The following is a 23,057-nucleotide window of genomic DNA, read 5'->3' on the forward strand; positions in this document are numbered from 1 at the left end:
GGTCTTTATTTCTTTTTCACTAATTTAGTCGCCACTATAGTCCATCTCTTTCTACGAAGTTTCTACCATCAGTTGTTAAACCAAACTTTCCCATTTTTGACGGAATATAATTCCCGTACTTATACTATCTTTCTGTTCTTTGGTCGAAAAAACAGCCCATATGTTGTACTCAGCTCTTTTCATTCTTTCGTAAAGCATTCATTTCCCTAAAACTGATGTCGTCTGTCACAAAGCCAGTTCAGGGCTAGTGCAGCTTTATGATTTTGTCACGTTTAAAGTAGATTTTCTTCCTCTGTGCTCCCACGATGTGTAACAAGTGGTGTAGCCTTGAACAAGATTTGATGCACATCTGAGTTGTCACAATACCAAGTTACAGGTTGGTCAGAATTTTCACTTGCTATCACAGCCATGATGTTGTGTAGTTCTTGGCAAAGCATTTCAACCCAACTGGGAACCATCGCAGCTTTTTTGCCTGTTACGAGCATCCTTTTTTGTTTGCAGATGAGTTTGGTACAAACTTCTGCTTCTCCTAAGTGCGGACCAGGTCACATCACCCTCGAATCTCTTCTGGATTCACCCGGCATGACGCCATCACCTCTTTCGGAATCGATCAACGATGGGAATAATTGCGAGTATACCGTTCAAGATGGAAGATTCTCAGAACTGCTTGCACGGGATGTTAACCCAACGGATTCGAATGTGTACGGTCGAAGATTATTCATGACGGAACTGCAGCGACAAGCCGTTTTGCGCGAGTTCTGTATTGAACTACTGTTCGTTTTGAGGAACCAAGATGTTAATGGATATTTCCTATCGTTCACTATCGAAGCCCGTAGCCCGAAGGTGATTTTTCCATTTTGCTACATTGTTTGTGAGAAATAAGTTGCTTTGCATGTGATCTTAACAGTTTATGTCTGACTATCTCCATATTCACATAGTGAAGAAGCTAATTTAATAGTAGATCACTAGTGTCCTCACTTTTTACCGAAATTTCTATTGAGTTGTATTTGTCCACAGACTTCACGACTTTTATCCCTGGTTTGCTGCGTATGCTTACCGGCAAGGTATGACGGTACCTATTGAAAAATTCACACACTGACCAGTGGTTGGACTCGGTCACGCAGGTACATGGCTTATGACTAATGACCTGGACTGATCGTGTCTGTGTCTGGTTGTACTGTTCTGCAGGCAACGTGAAGGCTCAGTACATTGAGGCCCTGATACCAGCTCTCAGGCTATGTTCACTCCAAGCATATATATATATATATTATATGGTTCAGCTGTAGCACCCTTTCGGTGCCTAATTGCCATGCTACCAGAAGAAAACACAAGGGCTGGGATACTGCCAGGTTGCCCAAGCCTAGACAGGAGAAGTTGAGAGGCGGAGGTGAGGTTCGAAACACGGACCTTCCGGTCAGATATTCGCACTCTACCCGTTGAGTCATCTCGCCCCGTAGGTATATTTACGTGGTCGTCAACAGCAGTGCACTAGTAATAAATGTTAGTACTCAACTTCAGTAGAACCGTGAGAAGGACCGCATGAAGGATAGAGATCTATTACAAACAATGTTATGTCCTTATGGAAAATGATTAGTGACAAAGTAGTTACACTGTATGGAAGTAACACACTGCTCTTAAGTTTGGTTTCGCTCATCATCCGGTGGGTTCGGTCCCGGAGTTTCCACCAACCCTATGTTTCACTTGAACCCAAATTAGATAGACAAATACACATTTGCATACCAGCTTGATTTTTCACCGGTGACTACTGAATCCCAGCTTAATTCCTCGTTTGTGATGTTCTTCGGCAACCTTATGCGTACTGTGTCACGTCTGAACAATGCGGTGCGATATCTCGTACCTGCTGAAATGTGAGTGTGTAACATATTCGGTTGAAGAATATCACACGGGTGATTCAGCTGGGATTGAGGTTAGTCTCCCGTGAAAACCAAAATGATATGTGAATGAGTGCATTTGCCGAAATGGCTACACTGAAGAATATCACACGGGTGATTCAGCTGGGATTGAGGTTAGTCTCCCGTGAAAACCAAAATGATATGTGAATGAGTGCATTTGCCGAAAGTGGCTACACTTTTTAGCAGCTAAGCTTAGCCATCTGAACATCAGTGGAATTCGTTCGCGAACCCTAGTCGACGAGAATTTACCACATAAAAACAGGCAAACTTCAGCTAAACAGTCCGACCAGGAAGTATCAGCGCTCTCGCCACCAGGGCCGGTCACACGCGAAGATCCAAGAGCAGTTGCCAGAACCCCCTTTCCAGTTTACCAGATCGTGGCCTAACCTCCTACTTAGAGCTGCAATAAAAACGGAAGGAACGGGTTTTGACCAATGGAGCAGAAGGTATGAACGGTGGTGTGCAGTTGGCCGACTGGCTTTCCTAAAGCTGATCTTTACAGAATAACGAGGCAAGAGTGAAAGTGAGAGAGAATGATGAACAAAGATTGAAGGCGTCAGCATTCGTATTATTTCACTTGTTCACCGTGCTGGATGCAGATAGTAAGATGACCCGACCGATGTCACCATGTGACGGCGCATGTCTTTTTTCACGAAGCCATGGTTGGATGTGGGCTGAGCTACTCTTGGAGCGCTCGAACCTGGACAGGCGATCAGAGTTCTCAACCAAAGGCGTTGTCTCAAAGGCCTGACTTAAGTAGCAGTAGTTGGTGTAAGACTACTGCACCAGTCTAACTGTTAGGGAACAGGATGCCACACTTTTCAACCCTCGATACGGAGGCCGGAAGACTGTGTTTATCAGCCCAACTCAGCTGGAGTGACTCTGTCGATGCCGCATAAGCGACTTTTGTTATGGTTTAGTGGGTTGTTGAGTTACGCAAAACGCAGCACCACGATAAGGCCTAGTCTCTTCTCGATGATAATAATAATAATAAGTATCAACGGTCGACAAAAAATACGAGGAACTAGTCAAGTATAGGCAGAATCATGACGTCAGTGTGATGCGCTCGCCCGTGAGCACAATCCCGAACTGTTTTCCTCAAAGATTCTAGCCCTGCCCAGCCGCCAAGTCTTCCTTTCGCCTTTTTCCATTTCGCGTTTTTCCATCAATTCCTATGTAGACAGCCAGTTACAAAGGGCGTTAATTTGCCATCCGAAATACGTGCCCAACCAGCGGAGTCAGTGCTGGTTTATGGCGTCACCATGCGCACTGCAGACGTGGTGTTGTAATTCAGTATTACTCACTCGCTGCTGCAACCATTTGCGCGAAATGCACCGTAGACGATCGAAGGCGGTGAGTTGTCTAATATCTGTTCGAAAGGGACAGGTTTCACATAATATAGTTGTGTTGTACTGGACTGCTTCATAAGAAGTAGGGGTGCTGGAGATTCTTGAAGACGATCCTAGCTGTGGTAAGCCTCGATTTCATTCTGGCAGCTTGGTATCCGTCTGTATTGGTTTAAATCTTGGGATCCTTAAAGCGGTCAACCACTTAGGACACTTCGCTAGCAATAGAAAACGAGATTACTGGTGAAAAGCAGTCCTGAGCAGTGATGTTACAATTCGTTACTGGGCGAACCATGCCATAACGGTTTGCCTCCGATGTGGGTCACTCCGGATTGTCCTGTACGAATCGGGTATCATCTGTCAGCTTCTGAATCCTGCTGTCCCGTAAGTTGGACGCGCAATTTCCAGGCATTGCGCTAGTGGGGATGTCACCAACGATGAGGGTAAATAAAAAGGAGGGGATTGATCATCTCTGACGAACCTCACTGGTCCATCCATCGTTCAGCTGTAACACCTTTCTGGTGCCTAGCTGCCATGCCACCCGAAGGAAGCACGAGGGCTGGGATACTGCCAGGTTGCCCAAGCCTAGACAGGGAAGTCGAGAGGTAGAGGCCGTGTTCGAACCACGGACCTGCTGATCAGTAAATTTGCGCTCTAACCACTAGCGATCTCGCCCCCTCCTCCACTGGCATACTTGTAGCGAACTGCATGAACTCGGTCTCAATAGGAAAGTCACTAACCTCACTGGTGGCTGGAATTAGATGGGATAATTAGCCGTAAACGCGAAAATCGCCCGTTGTTTCAGTACACAGTGCTTCCTGATTGTCCACGGATTTCGCTTGAACAGATGGTGAAATGGCTTAGTGGTTAGAGCGCGAATTCACAACCGGAAGGTCCGTGGTTCGAACACGACCTCTGCGTCATGACTTCCTGTGTCTAGGCTCGGGCACCCTGGCAACATCCCAGCGCTCGTGTTTCCTTCAGGTGGCATGGCAGATAGGCCTCGAAAGGGTTCTACAGCGAACAGTTTATTTATATTTTTTATCTGCCAACATTATTACGCTTGTTTGGGTAAGTTTTTTTGCACACGTGCTTCTATCCCTGGTTAGACGAATAGATAGTTCGAATCAACCAAATCAAGTAAATCGTAGCAAGTTTGCGAGTATTCTCAGTTATCTTGTAGTTCTTTATATCAAAACAACGTTGTGAATATTACAAATGATTTATCATAGAGGTGCGACTAATCTACATGCTGTTTGACTTGTGGTTTAATTTTGTCGAGGCGTTGTGACATAGCTTCATCACATTTATTTCACTGCTTCGCTTGATCTGTTGACCTAGCTTTGATGAGCCCAGGACCATGCCCGAGAATCTCACGGAAATGTAGGTCCTAGATAAAGTATATTGTCTGTTGGATGGGTGAGTCCTACTAATTTGTGTGTGCACAGGAAAATGTGACTTATACTGAAGTTTTCACCATAGCCGGTTAGACTGTCTTCATCGTCATCATCATCATCATCGACAGCATGACATCAGTGTTCAACACCGATGCTTCACTGCCGTACAACCATGACTTATTTGAAAACCTTATTGTAATGAAAAGAATAAAGGTGGACGGGGAAGGGACTTAGTGCTAGCTTAACACAATCATTCCGAGGTGCCTACACCTCCAGACATTCATTCAGGCAATCTGGATAGAAACTGACAACAATAACGCCACTGACATCGGTTGGCAGCCATATCTTGTAGTGTCTTCAACCAGGCACAGTGAGGATCACGCGGTCCCCATCCTGGAAGGCGAGTAGCACGGGCAGCACCCAAGCGTTTCGTGATCTCCTTCATACTCCTGTGCCAAGTCAGGGGTTGGCCACCTCTCTGTTTACGCCACTCTGAGTTGGGCATGGAAAACAGTACTCTCTTCGGCAAACGATGGACTGTACCTCATCTAGGTCGGGAATTTGGCCGCTGTGTACCGGGTCGGGTATATATCGCCTGACTGTGCAAAGCCTTAGGGGCTATGGCTTGAAAAGTGCAACCATTTTTTGCGTTCTAGTTCGTTCACTTATTCGGTGGATCAAACAATCCGATGATTCACTGGCTTATATCCACTTCACTTTTGTTCCAAATACAGTAGTGAACAGCAGGTGCTAAATACAAGTGCTGTTCACAGTGATACTTCCATAGCTTACGACTTTGTGCAAGGACGTGTGACGATTTATTCGGTGAGATGGGACGAAAATCCATCCGTACGGCGTTCACACTACCTTGTAATTCATCGACCCGAACACTCCATTGTGTGCTCCCATCCTCCGTCACCTGTTCAAGCTGCAGCCCTCTCTACCTCCAATTTTAGTTCTGCTCCCAAAAAAATTAAAAAAATCCTTAGGGGCGATGTTGTTCTCGTATATGCACACTCATATGAATCGTTCACCTCCCAATACGTTGGAGCGGGTGAATGAAGACAGTAATGGCTTTCACGTTGACATCGCTTGAGGTCACTAGTAGTAGGGATGTCGTTGGAGAGGTCATCCAAATTTTACGTGGGATCGGTAAGTTCTCGATAAGTTCACCCTCTTGGTTGAAAACAATGTGGTTCAATCTGGATTTGACCTTGCAAGTGAAACCTACCAGTTGCGGAAATCCAATGTGCACTGTGTGGCTGTTTCATCCTTGTTGTGGGCTACCGACAACGCACGTCTTGTGGACCTCCAGGACGATCCGAATTCGCGACCTTCCGGATGGGATTTTGAAGATACAGGTATTCATATCCTGGAGACTGACCAGTAGTTTAATCTATTCGCACTTTACTAACGATATTGATTGGACTCCCGGTTGACGATTTATTGGATGAGATACCCATGGGATACTTTCACTTGCAAAATAGAGCTGTCCTACTTAGTTGTACTTTATGCATACAGACCAAAACACCTGTCTTACTCGGCTACTGATCTCGTTCCGTACTTTCCCACAGGAGAGCTGTTCCCATATGGGATTGCTTACTTTAGAGAAGCGCTTGCTCTCGAACGGTTATCGCACACTCAACGAGTTCAAAATTGACGTTTCTGCCTTGTTCAGTGGCGCCCTTCGTCACTATCCTGTTGATACGTTGGCCAATAGCGAGGCTCAGCGTCTCCTGAACACAGCTTCAGATTGGTTCGCGTCACTTCCATTGGACTATGTTGATGCCCTCAACGTTGAACCTACTCGGCCACAACAATCTCTGAAGCTTTCGGTCCCTGATAGGTCTGCTCTCGACGAGTTCAGTATGGAAACTGCTTTGGCGATTCTCAATCCAGATAATCATGGCATTGTTAACAGAAACGAGCGTATCCGGCCAATTGGGGAAGAGGTACGTACTATACAACCTTATTCCGGTACAGTTTATTTGGTAAGATCCCCAGAGAAGAAAGGTATCTCGCGGGTGCACTGTCGGGTACGTACGGCAGCGAAACATCGGTGTTGAACACTGATGTCATGCTGTCCATAATGATGATAGTGATGACTGTAGCGTACCCAGCACATATAGACGTATGCCTGACTATTATTATGAATCGTTTGTCTATCTGCTATCTGAAAGTACACGAGGCCTAGATGGGTAGTTCGAGTGTACCCCGCGCTCTCCACACCAACAACTTTCAAAGAGTACACGCTAGACTCACCACGGATTCTTGAGGTTGGATAGCCGTGGGGCTAGTGATTTACCTTTCAGACCTGAACGAGTTCATCTGTGATTTCGATTGGTAGGCACTTTCAAGCTAAAGTTACTAGTACACTCAAAGTGGCGTAGAACTTCCAGTCCATCAAACAGTCGTTTTACTTCATATGGTAGACGCTCCGATTCTATCACTTGTTTTGGGCTACTACTCTTGTAGCACTCTATCAATGGTCTCACTTCAGTTGGCCATTGCCGCCTCTATTTCTCCTTGTAGGTGGGATCACTAAAGTCTGGTTCATATCTTTTACCCAATGGTGGATACCGTGAAGATCGTCGCAACAAAGTCATCCCCTACACCTATCTGAACTATGGTCCCTTCTATTCGTTTGCGCCTCACTACGATAGTGGTGCTTCTCATTGTTCACCTGAGGCCAATCAACTGGTACTGGGTACTTCTTGGCTCCCCGCACGTACTACCTATCTAACTGTGGAACCCCAATCGGGAACTGACTTGGATACTTCCGAAGTTGATGATGAGGTTAGCAAGTCTATCCGTTCGGACGCTGTGTGTTCTGCCCTTGCGATAGGAGATCAGCAGCTCGCCGTTTCCCTTGCTGTTGCCGATATGGAGCAACGGGCGACGAACCGATTGGCGGCCGAATTGGACGAAATCTTACCAGGACCGGAAGTTTCTGAAGACTGTGTGTTCAGCATGTGTCTTGCTAATGCTTTTACCATTGATCTTCTGCGTGATAGGAGAAAATCGGATGAGAAGAATGAGACGAACAAACTATGCACATTGACAGAGGAGTGCAAAGCTTTGGTGGACTTGGACGAGTTAGAACAAGGTATGCATTCCCCTTATAAACATACCGATCGAAATTCCTCAGCGACTCGCCATCAGTTCTGTCCTATTTTTAGCTGATTAGTAATAGCGATTGCAGATCGTAGACGATTGATTTGCAGACGTTTCGGCACTTGAGAAGCTGTCATCAGTGAGCTGTTGGGTATAAAGTAGTATGTAACGACGATCAAATGAGCCCACTTCTTCGAAATGATTTGGTGTATCTTTTGTCCTATTTGGTCTTCCTCTTTATATCAACGAAGCAGAAGACCGCGTACCGAGCTTTCACCCAACGACTGTTGTTTTGATGGCACTTATACAAAATTCGGGTATTTTCTAGCGAGAATGGTCTATTAATGTTGTTTTTTATGCATCAGTGGGTGTATACACTTTTGACCATCTTCCTATGCATGAAATTAGTTGTGTTACTCCCAACCGTGCACTCATTCTTATGTGACAACATTAAGTTGCGGTTATAGCCCTCTATTTGAGGGTGTACTCCCGCCGTTTCAACTTGACTGAGCATTCTCCCTATATGATTTGTGATCCAACTGTCAAATCAAGGGCTGTGGTTGCAATCTCCAGCTTTTGCCAATTTACTATCCCTCCCTTCGCATACCTCATCTTATGGCTGTAAACCATACGAGTTGACGTTGACGTATTCACCTATCAGTGTCGTCCGGGTCCCCTCAGGAATCGGACCTAAGAATTTCACCCTACTGTGGCTGGAGAGTATTCTTCACGTTCTCTGACTGTCTATTCTCAAGCTCCGTCAAGATCAGCCTTTTGGCACTGTGACGTTTGTGTTCACATATTTGTCTTGAACATGACATTTCTGGAATCCGGGTCCTCACTGTGCGCTTGGCAGCATAGACCTGGACTTGCAATATATCGACATAAAATGTCATGTTCCATAACTGATCCCTAGTGTCACCTTCTTGTAGTCCTCATATAAGCGTTCTCTCGGTTCAATGCGTTGTCTTCACTACTGTAGACGGTAGTTCCGAATCGTTTAACTGGTAGCGGTTCGCCGGAAAATCCTTGCGAACCAGGATATGAAGTAACTAATGCGAAACGTTCTCTTTTAGACCATTCAGTTCGATACAACACGGCCACTTCTCTTTATATTGGACAACTTGTAACATCTGGAACAGTCCGTAGGCAATTTAGTTCTTTATCCCTCCTTGGAGCTCGTCAGATAGGCCCAGTTCTCAAATTTCTATCAGTCTTGTTTCGTACTGACATACGAGGAGACTGAAATGTACCCAGCTGAAAATTGTGATTGTGTCAACACTAGACTGAAACGTATCTATCGTTCATGACATTAAGTTTAAGAATATTATTAACTAGATATTCATATTCGTTGGTGATTTTGTTCCTTTCCGTCCTTTCGCAATTTGGTAGAGGTTTACTTCTAGTGTTCTGATGGGCGTCATGTTTAATCTACCAGAGGAACCACTCAGATCTATATTATTGCTATACGTTGTTTAACCCGGAAGAGTTTGGATGATGGGTTGTGGGGACCTTTTCTGAATCAGCGATCATGACACTTACAATGCTATACGGTACAGAAAGCCTATTGAGATGGGCTGGTACCGTTCTGTTTCCCTTTTTCAAGCCACATTTGTCGTATTATCTGTCAGTTCTTAATACCGAAATGGACAGTCAAGGTACAATCTCTCCTAGAAGCGACAGCATTTTTCTTCGGTTCCAGAACCTTCTTCAAGCAGTGTACAATAGTCCCAAGTTTATCGTCGGTTTTTCTTACTTTCAGCCACCGCGGTTGAAGACGACCCATCGAAGGCCAACGTGGATGCGCTTAGTGATTCAGCGAACGACATTATAGCATTATATCGTACTCAATATCGTCGACTTGGAGATATCTCACAAACTGCAGCTATGTCCGGATCTACTCTTGTGCCGAGTCCGATGGAAACGTCAATCGCCCACCGGTTTGTGAACCGTATGGTTAACATGACTAAACGAGTTCGTCCACGGGATATCGTTCATCCTTATGCTGTTCGGCGTGCAATGGGCATGAAACCGGAAATTGCCCCGTTGCCGGACGATGATAGCAATATTAAAGAACATTTGGAGGCGTCAGAGTTGATTTGTATGCCTTAACTGTAGTTTCATCCGGTCGAATTAACTATCCTGCTCTTTGTACAAAATACCTTCAATTTCTGTATATACATGGCGTTTTCTAATCTCTTTAGGATCATTTTTTTGCCGTTTGATGGGCTTTGAATAAGAAGGCAGATCTCACTGATGAACTCCCGACTATCTGCAATGAGAATAATTCGAACAGACTTGAATATTGCGCGTTCCAATCGGCACTTGACAGTGGATGGGACTGTCATTCCTTATTGGACCGCAGTACTGTCGTGGAATAATCAAACGAAAACCTTTATGTAGTCGAACTGCCCAGCTCAGAGAAATAAACCAAGGACAATCTACGCTACCGGAGCTGCCAACAATCCCCTCAATAGCATGTGAATCCTGCAGGTTCCAGTTATGACGTACCCACATACATGGGAATTCCCTTCATCGTAAATCTGTCAGGACTCGTTCATGTAACCTCCGGAAACCATTTTGACAGGCCGATCAGTCATTTTAAACAATGTTTCATAGTTTAGTTCGCCGATAAGAGAGGGCTGTCGGCGGGACCTTCGTGACTTTCCAGCATGAGTATACTCAATGTATTTTCTCCACTTCTCTGATACCGTAGGGATTGAGACAACTATGCATCAAACATACGGACTTTGGTGCAGAGGCATTGCTGAGTGCTTGATGGGACTTCGGTTATTGTCACTAATCGTTGAAGTCCCTTCGGGAGTTTTCGGCTAGTGAAACGGGGGCGACAATGAACTGTCCTTTGATTTCTGTCCATAAGAAAGCTGCTCTCTCCTCCACACTTCCTGTGCAACTTGCGCTTTCGACTAGCTTATGATCGCAGACCCGAACTCTGCCGGAACCTATCAGTACCTCAAAGCTCAATTAGGCCGTCACCAATACTACATAGCTGTACTTGTTCTTTACCGCTTTCAAAGTCTTAGAAAAAATGAGCATGGAGTGTGTGAAACGTGCCTTTGGCAATAGTCTGTTCAGTAATGAGCGATACAAGTGCGCAAACGAGGGACGCTCCACATGGAACGATAAACTACAGCGTTTTGGTCAGGGTATACTGGACACGAACAGACGGTGCATTTCCAACACGGTAACCAAAAAACATAGGCACTGGAAATACGGTTTCTTTCCTTCCACTGTGGAAACCAATGTTTGGTGTGCAGTGGTGCATCGTTTTTTTTTATTGTACTACGATTTCTGTTTTTACCTTCGCCCAATGTTCAAACCCAAAGACTAGCCTTGTTAGTTAGACTTCTTTTCACAACCAGACAGCTTTTGTTCTCCTATTAATGAGCGACAGGACATCCGAAATCTGTTTACATTTCCATAAGAACTTCAAATTAGGGGGATAGTAAAAATGTATTTTTAATTTGGGTGAAGCGAGAAAGTGGACACAGCAAATAACCTTTCTGGGTTGTTCACACTCCCTGTGAAGCCCTCCGGGTATGTCCTTAGAAGGACATTTTTCTCCGAATTTTATTTTTCATAGTCCTAATGCATATCCTCTGTCAGATTATCGATGGGTTAACGTCAAAGTTCTATCATCCTTACCTTATAACTTTCCAAAGTTCCACAGTGTTGTAGAAAGCATGACTCATCGCATACCCCAGCTTCGAAATGGTTCCTCAAAAAATTGCAAGAGAATTCAGATTTGTTCCTTCATATGACACTGTCTCAGCTATTTGGAGAGTTGACTACTGGTTTCGCCGGTGGTCGTCAGGGGATTTATTCCATCACTCTTACTATTTCGGATGACCCATTCTGGATTCACACGTCACCAAGCAAAAAGTGACTTTCAGATAGGACCCATAGATGCGTATAAATTTGGAAGCACGTCAGAAGCGTCAGCTCACCTGGACCTTGTTGAGTTCACTCAAATGAACTCCGGTGCTTCACCTCCTACCTTGACAGGAAATCTTGTGCCACAGAGAGTACACCGCGAATTTATCTTCCACTCTTCACTCGATTTCGGATTTTACTTTGGTTATGCCAGATCGTTTGAAATACTTTTTCTGTTTTCGAGTTAGACGAGTGATTCAGGTTGTTAGATCAAGTAAGTTCCTCGATCTGTTCATTCGATTCCACGCGGGGACTAGCGATTTCCCTTTGCTATACACTACAATCGTGATACCCTCACGTATTGATGGTTGCCCCGATGGGTTTGGCAAACTATCATCCGCGAGTGTTGCTGGTCAGTTCCTACTTTGTCACTCAGAAATTGTTCACCCATGCACCCGGTTGGTTCCACTACAAGTGATCGCGTGATATTTTTCGTTTGTAACAATTTAGTTTATTCTTGACAAGCGTCACTCAACTGCCACCCGTAATATCGCTAGTGGAATGGGGAAGTGAGAGTTCCTAGGTTGAGGACATGGTAGCCTGCACTCGACGTGTACGGTCAAAACGTTTCCTCAGAGAGGATGTCTTGAGATGGATGCAGTATCTAATTAACCAACTGTTTGGCCTTGAGTTCATCCTTAATCAGCATATCAGTTGGGTTTGAAATGCCTACTTTTGTAGGCAGAGAAATGAGACGGAAAGAAACAGGATGGATTTATAGGGATTTCACGCACCAGAATTTACGGGTCAGATAGATCACTCCTCATCTTTTTGGAGCGTGACTCAATGCAGTTGGAAGTCGGCTATTTTGTTAGTAAGCAGACAGTTTAATGAGTTCCGTCTTCTACTTGACTCAGATAACTACTGAAGAAATAATTGGCCAGTCGTTCGTAGGGGTTGACATTCTGGCAACCAATTGGATGATACTGGATCCAGCGGCGGGTTCGGCCTGCACATTTTGCTCGGTATTGGCACATTCTCCATCTGTATGAGACAAAAGACAATTGCTAAGAATCCAAGAGTAATCAGATGGTTTGGGTTTCTGCCAGAAAATGTTCTTCAATGCCTTGTGGCTGTCTTACGAGTGTATACATGGGAAATTTGATGTGTAGTTTGCTGATGAGAGATTACGCTAATTCATTTATAAGTTACATTCATACTGAACACGGACAAGCTTTCTTATTTCTAAATGATGGATTCAACACATAAATTCAGCTTGAATATGACGGCTGACGATTGGCTGCATAAAAATAAGGGCTTTAACCCTACTAATAGAACATTCAGAAGTTCAAACGGTGTCGGATAGGGGGACGTTGGGTACTTTGTTCTTTTACGTACATAGACGTCACATTGTTAGCGAAACCCTGCAAACCAGTCTGTTGCAGTTTCGTCAAATGGCCTGGACGACAAATGATGCCACACTACTTTGAAGCACACCTACTTAGATTAATTTACTATGTACATTTGGTTGTTGCCAATAGAAGCGCGCGAAGCTTGTTCGCTCATATGATCTAACGCGCATGATATAAACACTGAGGCTATCCAACTTATCAGTGCGCCCGAAAATTTGGAACTCCGGGAAGTAATTTGATTTACCGGGTATCTGTCATACTTTGCAAACTTAATTATGTTATATTAGCCATACTGCTCTAACGCTGACCTAGAATGAAGGTTGAATGCCCCCTATTACCTTGAAACTAGGCAGCAGCTGGATAGATTCCGTTTCGCCACTGCGAGTAGTATAATGATATATACCGAAAGCACATGGTTGATGAAATGAGTAGGTATGTCTTATTGTAGAGTTGAGGTGGTCAGTTCTGGAAAAAAGCAATCTCCTGTACGTTTCTTTCTGGCAGAATAATCAGGCGGATGCAGAAGGAGTAACCGTCAGCTTCTAAGGCTCGAACTTCACACTCCCAACTGCGGCCGTCGACCTCAGTCGTTTGTCACTTGCTGAGTCTAACCCGAAGAAAGTGCGCAGTGCATTGAATGTCGAGGATTTATAGTATTCGCTTTAGAACCGTGCATGATGGCCGCAAAATTTAGAAAATTATTTTTGGTTAGTGAGTTTCCTAATGCGTCCGACACATAGGTCATACGATTGAATCCTGTTTGTACTGTCCTAAACTTATTCCAAAATCTATTATCTACAACAAGATAGATCTGATTAAGTCTCAGTAGACCTAATTTATTGTATACTGTGACTTGATTAACCCTCTATTTGTAAAAAATTAAAACTTTGACACTTCGATTGACCTAAAACTGTCAATATTTGCGTGATATTTTGTCATCCAACCCACATTTTTCGTCACCTAACCCGACTCATTGAATCTAAGGGCGATATCTCATGTGGAATGATTAGAGACGATAGGAATTCTCCTAGGTCCGACAGTGACTGCCATTTTTATGACCAAATTTGAACTAGTAATCGAGACTGAAATCAAGAATGTGCGTTTATACCAATGACAAAATCAGATGTCAAAACTCACTATGTTAACTCGCTCCACCTGAGCTTTTTTTTTACACTTTCGTATAAACAAGATATTCGAATACCGTTCTTACATATCCTGGGTGCAAGGAATTTGGGTGACATATCCTCTAGTGTGCTGGAAGCCCACATGAATGTGAGAACACTGCAAACTTTTATTGCATTCATTACAAACGTTCCCTGGTCCTCAGTTTGAAATACGGGACGGAAAATTTGTACCTCGGACTCGCTGGATGCGGAAATACTGTAGCTGTAGGATGCACCTCGAAAAACTGGTTATCCAGACCGATTCAGTGGACACAACAAGAAGCTAGACTTCATGGAAGGACCAATAGTGGCAGTTCCACGGCGTTACTGTATACCGATGACGACGCATCTAACCGTTTGAGTAGACACTCCACGGAGTACCTTTAATGTCGGCCCATTACGATTGGTTCACCTACAAATTCGGGAGAAAGTGCGTTGGTAGAACTAACAAGAGGCTTGAAACCCAGGTAAATGACCATCTAACTAGTCGAATGTCGAAGCTGTTAAGCGATCCGCGGTTTGACACTAGTGGAATCGGTTCCAAGACCATATCTTCAGACACGAGGAAAGTAATCGGAAGAGGGTTCAGCCACTGTTTAAATTCAGCACGAGATGCATAAACCAAAGTGGTGTGGTTTTATGAAGCTCCGTCAATCATTCGGCTCAAGCTGTCATTTTGTTCACCGAACCTTGGTGCCTCAGTATCTGAATTGCTAGAAGAAAGACATTTTTGGTACGTTTTTACTTAGTCCGTCATGTTTAGTGAATTGACTCCAACCACAGTTTGTAACCTTAAAGGGTGTATTTTCCTCAGGTGGGTATTTTTCTTCGGCATGCTTGATCTGGGGCCACATTACTCTTGATGAGGGACCCCAAAACGCTACTGAACTGTCAAAATGGCGCAAAATAGCCGGCACGCTTCAGGTATCCTTTCAGCAATTGCGGTTTCTGTGTTAATCTTGGATACCATCATAGATGTAACACCAAAGACAATTTAAGTCGTTTGAGAAGATAGGCACAAAGATGTATGCTCACCGATAAATGTGGCCTCGACGGCAAACGGCGGAGAACGTCAGACTGTTTGAGCGTTTAATTGGGCACAAAAAAGAACCCCGATAAATTCCATCGCCGATACCTTAAGAGGTATTCGTACAGATGCAACAATCCGCCCACGTAATGGTGGATGGCAGTTTCATGTTCCCCGGCAAAAGTAAACTTGATTAAAAATATAGAAACATTAGTTCTCCGCTATGATTTATGTTTTGGATTAGCCTTCTTCCTGGTTTGTCCTCATTTGAAAGAAGCCTCATATAATCGTTTCAGTGGCATGAACAAAGGTCGAATGCAAATGACATACTCATACCATAATTTCGCTGCCAAAAGGATCTACTGACAAATTTAAAGTAGGCGAAAGAATATTCACTGTCACACTCACCTCTGACACAAGCCGCCCACCAGGCGATAATCGTAAACGCGACTCACGGCGGGCCGAAAGCACGGCTTCTGCATACATACTCGTCTGCATATTCTCTTTTTATCTGCATTTACGGCACAAGCGAATCTGCACTTCAGTCCACACGCGCACCTTATATGTTGTCGAGAGAAGAGGTGGAATTGCTTCGGTTTGCATACTGTGAACAGATCACAATATTTGGGCATATTACAATAACGACAATGCTAGACTGCCGCAGTTTTGGAACTCCAATTGAACAAACCCAAAAAGTTGCGGTAATGACTTTGTCCTGTACTTAACCATTTTGAATCAAATGTATTTCTTATGGGTCAGTGTTGTAAAGAAATGTAAAACCTGAAAATACACTACTTAGTGAACTGGTTTAATTTATTACATCGGTGAGACTGAATGCTCTTCGGGGTCAGAACCGTTCCGAAAGAAAACTGATGAACGAATTCCGAATTTCTAATATTCAACTGATTCGTTTATCCCGATGGTCAGCAGTAATATTCTGTTTGGCTATATGACTTCTATTTTCTAGTCCAAAACGAGAAGCCCCGAATTTACGAACTGAAATACTCAACCCATACATCCCACGCGCTTTCTGAATAAAAAATAACATAATGATATGACAATAGGATGGTGCCAAAATCTATTTTTCTGAAAACCTTGGTTTTTCTCTGCCGGTGTGACAAGGAATGGAATGGTGAACTGAAGCTTGTAAAATCTCTACGAAACTGAAACATGTTCCTCACCTGGGAGAAAACTAATAGGCGCATCATCCGGAGCCTGGAGTACTTCTTTATCTTCCGCTTCAGCTGCTGAGTTTTTGGCAGTCACGATGCCTATCAGGACAACTGGCAAAGCAAGTGCGAAAATCCCGAACGATAGTTTTTGTGTTGGGACCATGTGCTCACCTGTAAACTTACAGACCTGACGTTCGCAAGGTAATGTTCGAAAATGCCGAGAAAAAATTATATATGAGTCCACCTTATGGATTTCCCACACGAATGCCAATATTAAAACGAGCACGTTTTGATCCCGCATTCATGAAATTTATGGGAACACGCCAGTTTACAAGTGGTCCAGGAAATACTGATCGATTATTTCGTGAAAGTCGACCCTCTCAATTTTGAACATACGTTTCTGTGAAGGCATCTGTTCTGCAGCCTACCGATTTATCGTAGAAGTTTGATTTTTTCTGGCTACTGTGGCCCAAATGGACATGATATCATCTGTGAGAAGGTTAATTAGACGATAGGAAACGATAAATGAATACGAGCAACCGATGTCTTGTGGTTTAGGAATACTGAAAATACTGGAAATACTGATATAAAGCTTCTAGTAAATGTCCACATGTGAATGCTGGTATCCGAAGCAGATATGCCAGTCACTGCTTGTTAAACTACTGGACGGCTGCGCATATCTGAGGAACTATTACTGGTTAGTTTAGAGCCAAATTCGTTGCCACCTACAGACCTTTGATGTCGACGTAAACTCGAGAGAAATAAAGCTTGACGGGAAGCATGCAAAAGCTTGTCCCTAACTGCCAGTCTGCCTAAACTTGATGGCACAGTGGTGAGCGCCAGCACAAAATATCACCTAGCTATCAATCATATTCAACGATCCCTCTAAGTTTCGATTTGGTGCCATTCCGCATTTTGACACTGCATGAACTATCCTCAGGATCACCCATTGGCGCAATTTTGAGATAGTAATGGGTAGTGCACTGTTATTCCGGAGCCCGTATGACAGCCCATATTGTCTGGTGGCTTGTCCGGCGAGTAGTGGTCATACAATAGAACGAATAAACCACATTCTAATGTTTCGCAGATGACGAGTGTGAGCCTGTTGAGAACCAGCAGCGTCGGATCTAAGGAGGCATTTGCATTCGCATGTTGCGTAAAGTGAGGGAGGGGAGTGAATGCTCTGGATACTCATAAGTTGAGACATCATCGTTTTTTCTTACTTTTGTACAGTTTCTTCTGGGGGGTGACACACCGCATGTGACTGATCCGAAACTGACCACAGACAGAGTAGTCAGACAGTATGCTGCCACCTGAACTGATGTGTTACTAAATGTCACTCGAAAAAACTGCAAATTATTGCAGAATGTAAAATAATCAAACGAAAAATTGTTAACTTCGCATGGGCCTTGTGATAAATACGCGTGTCACAAATGTGTGTCGCACGGCGACTTTTCACAATCCAAGAAATCTGTTAGTGGTATAAAAACTGTCAGTATCTGCCTACTAATATTATCCAGTTTTTAATAAAGTCAATTATAGTGAAATTTTGGTGGCTTTAAGGATGGTTAAAAAGAATTTCGACGCAAATAATCCGACGCTGATCGCCACACTGATTGTGGCGTTCATCCGGTCAGTCCCAGAAAATAAACAGAAGACCTACCTACACATGCACAAGGGCAGATTGACACAGGTTAGACCAGATTTTGAAGCTAGACAGGAAACTCTGTTGGGTATCCGACGTCTAACATTCGGAAATAGTAAACAGACTGTTTAATAATATCGATATGAAGCGATCGAACCGTTGACACGTTTGATGGTTGGCTCATTTCTGTTTTATCCGTTTATTATCTATTTATTTGTCGGATATTATGCAGTAAGGCACATGCCCTTAAAACACATCAGGATATCAAGCAAAAACTCATTTCTGTGTGCTCTTTTCGAGGAATTTTGTGCTTCATAGCCAACCATGACTGAGCAATAGCTAATATGCTTCTGCGAGTTAGGTGTGCTTTACGATAGCCCCCGAAAGGAATGGCCCCAAAAATGAAACCCACTGCTTGGAGAAAGTTCAGTCAGTGTGGCTTATTATTAGACATTACAATAAAGTAAACAGGTGGACCACGTGGAATGTCACCGTACAGTAGAACTTCCACCTAGGCATTCGCAACACAGGTGGGTTGACGCGGCGAACAGCGTATTCCTTTTGGGTTCAGAGCCTGAATTTCATCAACTTGTACCTTTCCTCTACGGATACATCTCGACTGCCTCAAATTGTTACGGATTACTGTCAACCCTAGAAGATATGCTTGTCAAACAGACAAAGTAGACTTCAAGCACCCACCTACCGGAAGAGCCCGTATCCAGGTCTTGGCAGTCAAAACAAGCACAGTCTGCACGGACTCACCAACTTTAAAGCTGCAAAGTTTTTGCCACCCTTTCACAGCTCAGGAAGCTGGACAGGCTGAAAAACTCAACTTATGCTTTGAACGCCCGGGACCTAAGCATCGAGCATTTGAATACCGCATCCCTACACGTTGCGATGCCCTGAATTGCTATTAAACAACTAGAGAGAAGGCATGCCTCAGTTGATGCAAACGTGTCATTAGACGCGAACTCACAACGCAAAGGTTCGTGCTGTAAATGAATTGCACTTCCACAAGTATGATCTATGTGTATTCACCTCACACTGGCTTAAACAGTCCTGTTGTAAAGACGCTAGTGGAAGCACTGGAGTGATTTACGAAGTAAGTATGACACCAATACTTCATCGAACGATGGGCGAAACTGTATTGTAACGTGTGAACAGACGAGCTAGGTGATAAAACTTTCCAGCTATCCGAAAAACGACTCAGCAGCCGTCCTCATTTGGAGATATGAAACCATATATTTCCTAAATGGTTTCAGTCCCATCCATCCATACCTTCATTCACTTGATAAAAAGCCATGCAATTAGACTAATCATCAGAATATTGCTGACCTAATTTATCTACCCACACATGCGAACAGCACCACCAAACCCGAAGGATAGCTCGACGACACGGTCCTGTGTGCACCTAGGAGGATGCACGTGAGGTAGGCAGCAGAAGGAAGCCTGTCAGTTCAAACGGCTGAATCCCTGTCTAGATGGTTATTCCGATCGACCGATGAAATGCTGAGATCCTGAACCGCTACACATATTCTGAGACACAGGCAATTACAGTGTCAGTCCAGACTCCTTACGGAGTATTTGTTGCCACTTTGAGAGTTCACGTCTGCGCTGGCCACCACCATAAGGAGTCGGAATAGTGCGTTAAGAAACACGGCTTTTAGTTTGGCTTTGTGTAAGGACGCACATATGGTACGGCAAACTTTGCTCATCTCACATACCACACTCATTCTCATCCTCCGTTCCAAGGTCCCGTACTTAACGTTCGTCATTTCTAACTGTTTCGGACCTAGAACTGTGGCCTGAAAACTCTACATTTTCCTATCCTACTCTGTTACACACTTCCCCCAATATTGATTTTTTGCACCTATCAAATCCCTTCTATGCTATTTGTTTTTTTATCCTGCCTGGGCTTTCTTTGTCCATCCCATATTTGTTTGTGATGACAATAGACAGTCGAACATGACGTCCTGAGCTGTAATGGTTTTGTCAAGTTGTTGTTGCCCTCGGTGCCTATTTCGAGTTACAACAAGAGTGTATGAAGTCGGAGACGTTCAGCATTTTTCAACCATGTTATACCGGTGACATGTCTCACAACAGAAAAAATGTCAACCTTCTTAACAGACAACAACCCCTAATACCAGACAGACAACCATTTAGTGAATCACCAATAGAGGAGGTTGAACCATTCGCTTTTGCACAAGAGCAAGAAGTCAAACTATGCAATTAGCATTTAGCGAAATTGGAAGAATGGAGCGTTGTTCTTGACGTTGAAGTGTCCTTCAAGATCTTCGGTCGATGAAACATTCCGGGAGACCACTAAATGGAATCATTCCTGAGAACTTTGGCGTAGAATACAAAGAGACCCCGAGAATAGTTTTCTGACCTAATTCGATGCAAGATTCCACACAAGGGTGCACGCTATGGTTAAAAAACGAGCGCTAATGGGGCAGAAGTGAGAATTATTGGAATTGATAAGGAGGAAAAGCGAACCAATTACGAACTGCGACCTCGGGAACGACTGACACTGAAAAACCTGACGCAAGGTTCTGATATTTTCTAATAGCTCTACAAACAAAGAAATTGTGAGAGAAAAACCGTGAAAGGTGTTATGACCAGGACAACGACGTGAGACAAAGGTTCCAGTGACAAAAAATATGGGCGAAGTGACTGCCTAAGAGGAGTAAAAAATAATGTCAAATATGATTGACTTTAGACTTTCTCCGAACCCAAATCCTTTGTGTCCCTTGGACGAGTTTGTATTACTCCACAACCCAATGAGCCCTTCAATCTTCATGGTGCAGTAGACGAAGTCTGCAGCTCGCAACTTGTCAAGGAATCTGGAGAAAATTCTGGCACCACAAGAAAAGGCACTCATTGGCCCGAGCGAAACTTGAGCATGAATTTCAATGGTACTGTTTTTTCTATAGTGGGCCATCTGCCAAGTAATGACATCTCAAAAATAGGAAGTTAAATAATATGAAAAGCTATTCATCACACGTAACTCAGAACAGTCTATGCGCATAAAATTGGAGTTCCATTTGTTAGAAGGGATCGCAACAATTTTTCTCACATCTTCTAATGTAGATAAACTCTTTTTGGATCATTTCGAACCAGATCAAATAAATATCTCCGGACATTAGCTGAAATATGGTGGCACTACATGAATGATACATTTCTGATTACAAAATAACAGCACGGAAAAGTACTCAGGTGTTTCCAACAGTCGGCGTAAAACCATTCAAGTTGCCGTAACTGTCTGTTGGATATGCACTGAACATGGGCCACCCTGATCATATGCAAAGTCATAAGTCTGTACAAAACTGGGGCATTTTGAAGTTGCCAACACCGTAGATACTGCGTTGTAAAGACAAAAGACGGAAGTTCAATTTGAAATTCGTCGTGTACTTGAAGTCTATCCGCGCAGCATAGCCTAGAATAATTGCACAGCTGTTTGACCATTACTTGCTCATCTAGAAAGATTCGAACGCGCAAACTTGCGGATAGTAGTTGATGGTTATACAGTTTGGCCAGCTAAAGTTTGGTTAACTAAACTAGAAAAAATATTCTAACGAAATTTCCAATAGTTTATGTATTTGCGCCATCTTACCATATCAGGCTGTAGGCAAGCTCATGTACCATATCGTACAGCTCCTTCTGTGTTAACCCTTCTTCTTACACTGACAATCTGACCATGGGCTTATCTGAACGCATATGTTGACGTTGTTCAACTAGACGGAGTGGGTTTGTGGTAATCCCTACAATTTTTCCTTCACAATGTGGATTAATCAGTCTTGATTGCTCAAACTTTTCCGCTGTATTCATGAGTAAAACTTCAGACACTCAAGAAGGGACCTGGGATTATATGATACATCTTGTCGTGCTTCTTCTCAACAGAGACTATGCAAAAAAAAACTGGAAATTTAGTGTTTAAATTGGCAACTGATCTTTATTTGCCAGCAGTTGATCAGGATCTTCAAAAGGTACGTTTGATTCTCCTGGTCACTTCTGGTACACCTACCTGGTAATGAAATAGGCAAACCAACTTTCCTTAAAGAGCAGTAGTTTCACAGGTTTCAATGTTGATCCCGCCCGTGAGAATGGATGTGATTTTAACGGTGATTTGTCGGGTTTTTCTAGTCGTTGGGGCCAGTAAGCATCAGTAAGTACCGATGCAATCCCTCACATTTTGCTCAAAAGAATTTATGGATGTTACATTTCACTTTCATAAGTCCACACAACAACCCTCTAGGTCGAGGACACAATAGTTCATCTGCGAGTAACTTGAGCCAACTTGCAGGAAGTTATACGTATAGTATTCTACCGTATGAGTGCATCGGAACTGACTCCAGTAACCGTCATTTTATGCTTGTCTCCTACTTGTTTTGTTATAAAACATTTGTACGCCCACGTGAGTGGCGGGCACCTAAGGCGGAACCATTTCATTTAATGTGTTCGGAAGGTTAATAGGTACCAGATATAATTCACTGTAAATTCAACAAGTGAAGTCAGGCAATCTTTTACAAACAAGGGTTTAGACAACAGCCCTGTATACATTACTTCCTATAACGGGTAAATATATAAACACATTGAATATCGCTTTCAAATAAAATTGAAGACTTTTTTGTTACATATTGGGCTACTGCAGAAAGAACACATTTTGTGCCTCATGATACTACCGTATGACGTGTTTAGCTCAGCTCAGCTAGTCCAATCCGTTTTCTTTCCGCTTTGAAAAGTCAAATGCTCGCAGACGATAAATGAAGCGCTGTCAAAAGATCTGTTGTTCAAACTTTCTGAGGATAACTCATTTTGTTAAAATCATCTAGCTGAGATGAAAATGGTGTTGGAATTGGATTTCCGAGGAAGCCATGTCTGATTTATCAACACTGATGGCAGTTTAGTACCAGAATAAATCTGTCTAGCTGGAGTGATTTATGTTTGCCCAACATTGAGTTTCCTGCGCAATGC

At 43.5% G+C, this 23,057-nt stretch overlaps 2 protein-coding genes across 2 annotated transcripts; one reads left to right on the plus strand and one right to left on the minus strand.

The window, feature by feature from the left end:
• Positions 1-408: 408 nt before the first annotated feature.
• Positions 409-9,944, plus strand: T265_02876 (hypothetical protein; the record flags this gene model as incomplete). The annotated part of the gene is made up of 4 exons (XM_009167229.1): positions 409-843; positions 6,231-6,608; positions 7,189-7,762; positions 9,533-9,944. The coding sequence occupies 4 exons, from the start codon at positions 409-411 to the stop codon at positions 9,880-9,882; spliced, it is 1,737 nt and encodes a 578-aa protein (XP_009165493.1).
• Positions 9,945-12,434: 2,490 nt separating this feature from the next.
• Positions 12,435-16,628, minus strand: T265_02877 (hypothetical protein; the record flags this gene model as incomplete). Its single annotated transcript, XM_009167230.1, has 3 exons — positions 12,435-12,708; positions 15,675-15,870; positions 16,448-16,628. 3 exons carry the CDS (start codon positions 16,599-16,601, stop codon positions 12,552-12,554), a joined length of 507 nt encoding a protein of 168 aa, XP_009165494.1.
• Positions 16,629-23,057: the final 6,429 nt, after the last annotated feature.

This window comes from Opisthorchis viverrini (assembly GCF_000715545.1).
Source record: "Opisthorchis viverrini unplaced genomic scaffold opera_v5_40, whole genome shotgun sequence".
NCBI lineage: Eukaryota > Metazoa > Platyhelminthes > Trematoda > Opisthorchiida > Opisthorchiidae > Opisthorchis > Opisthorchis viverrini.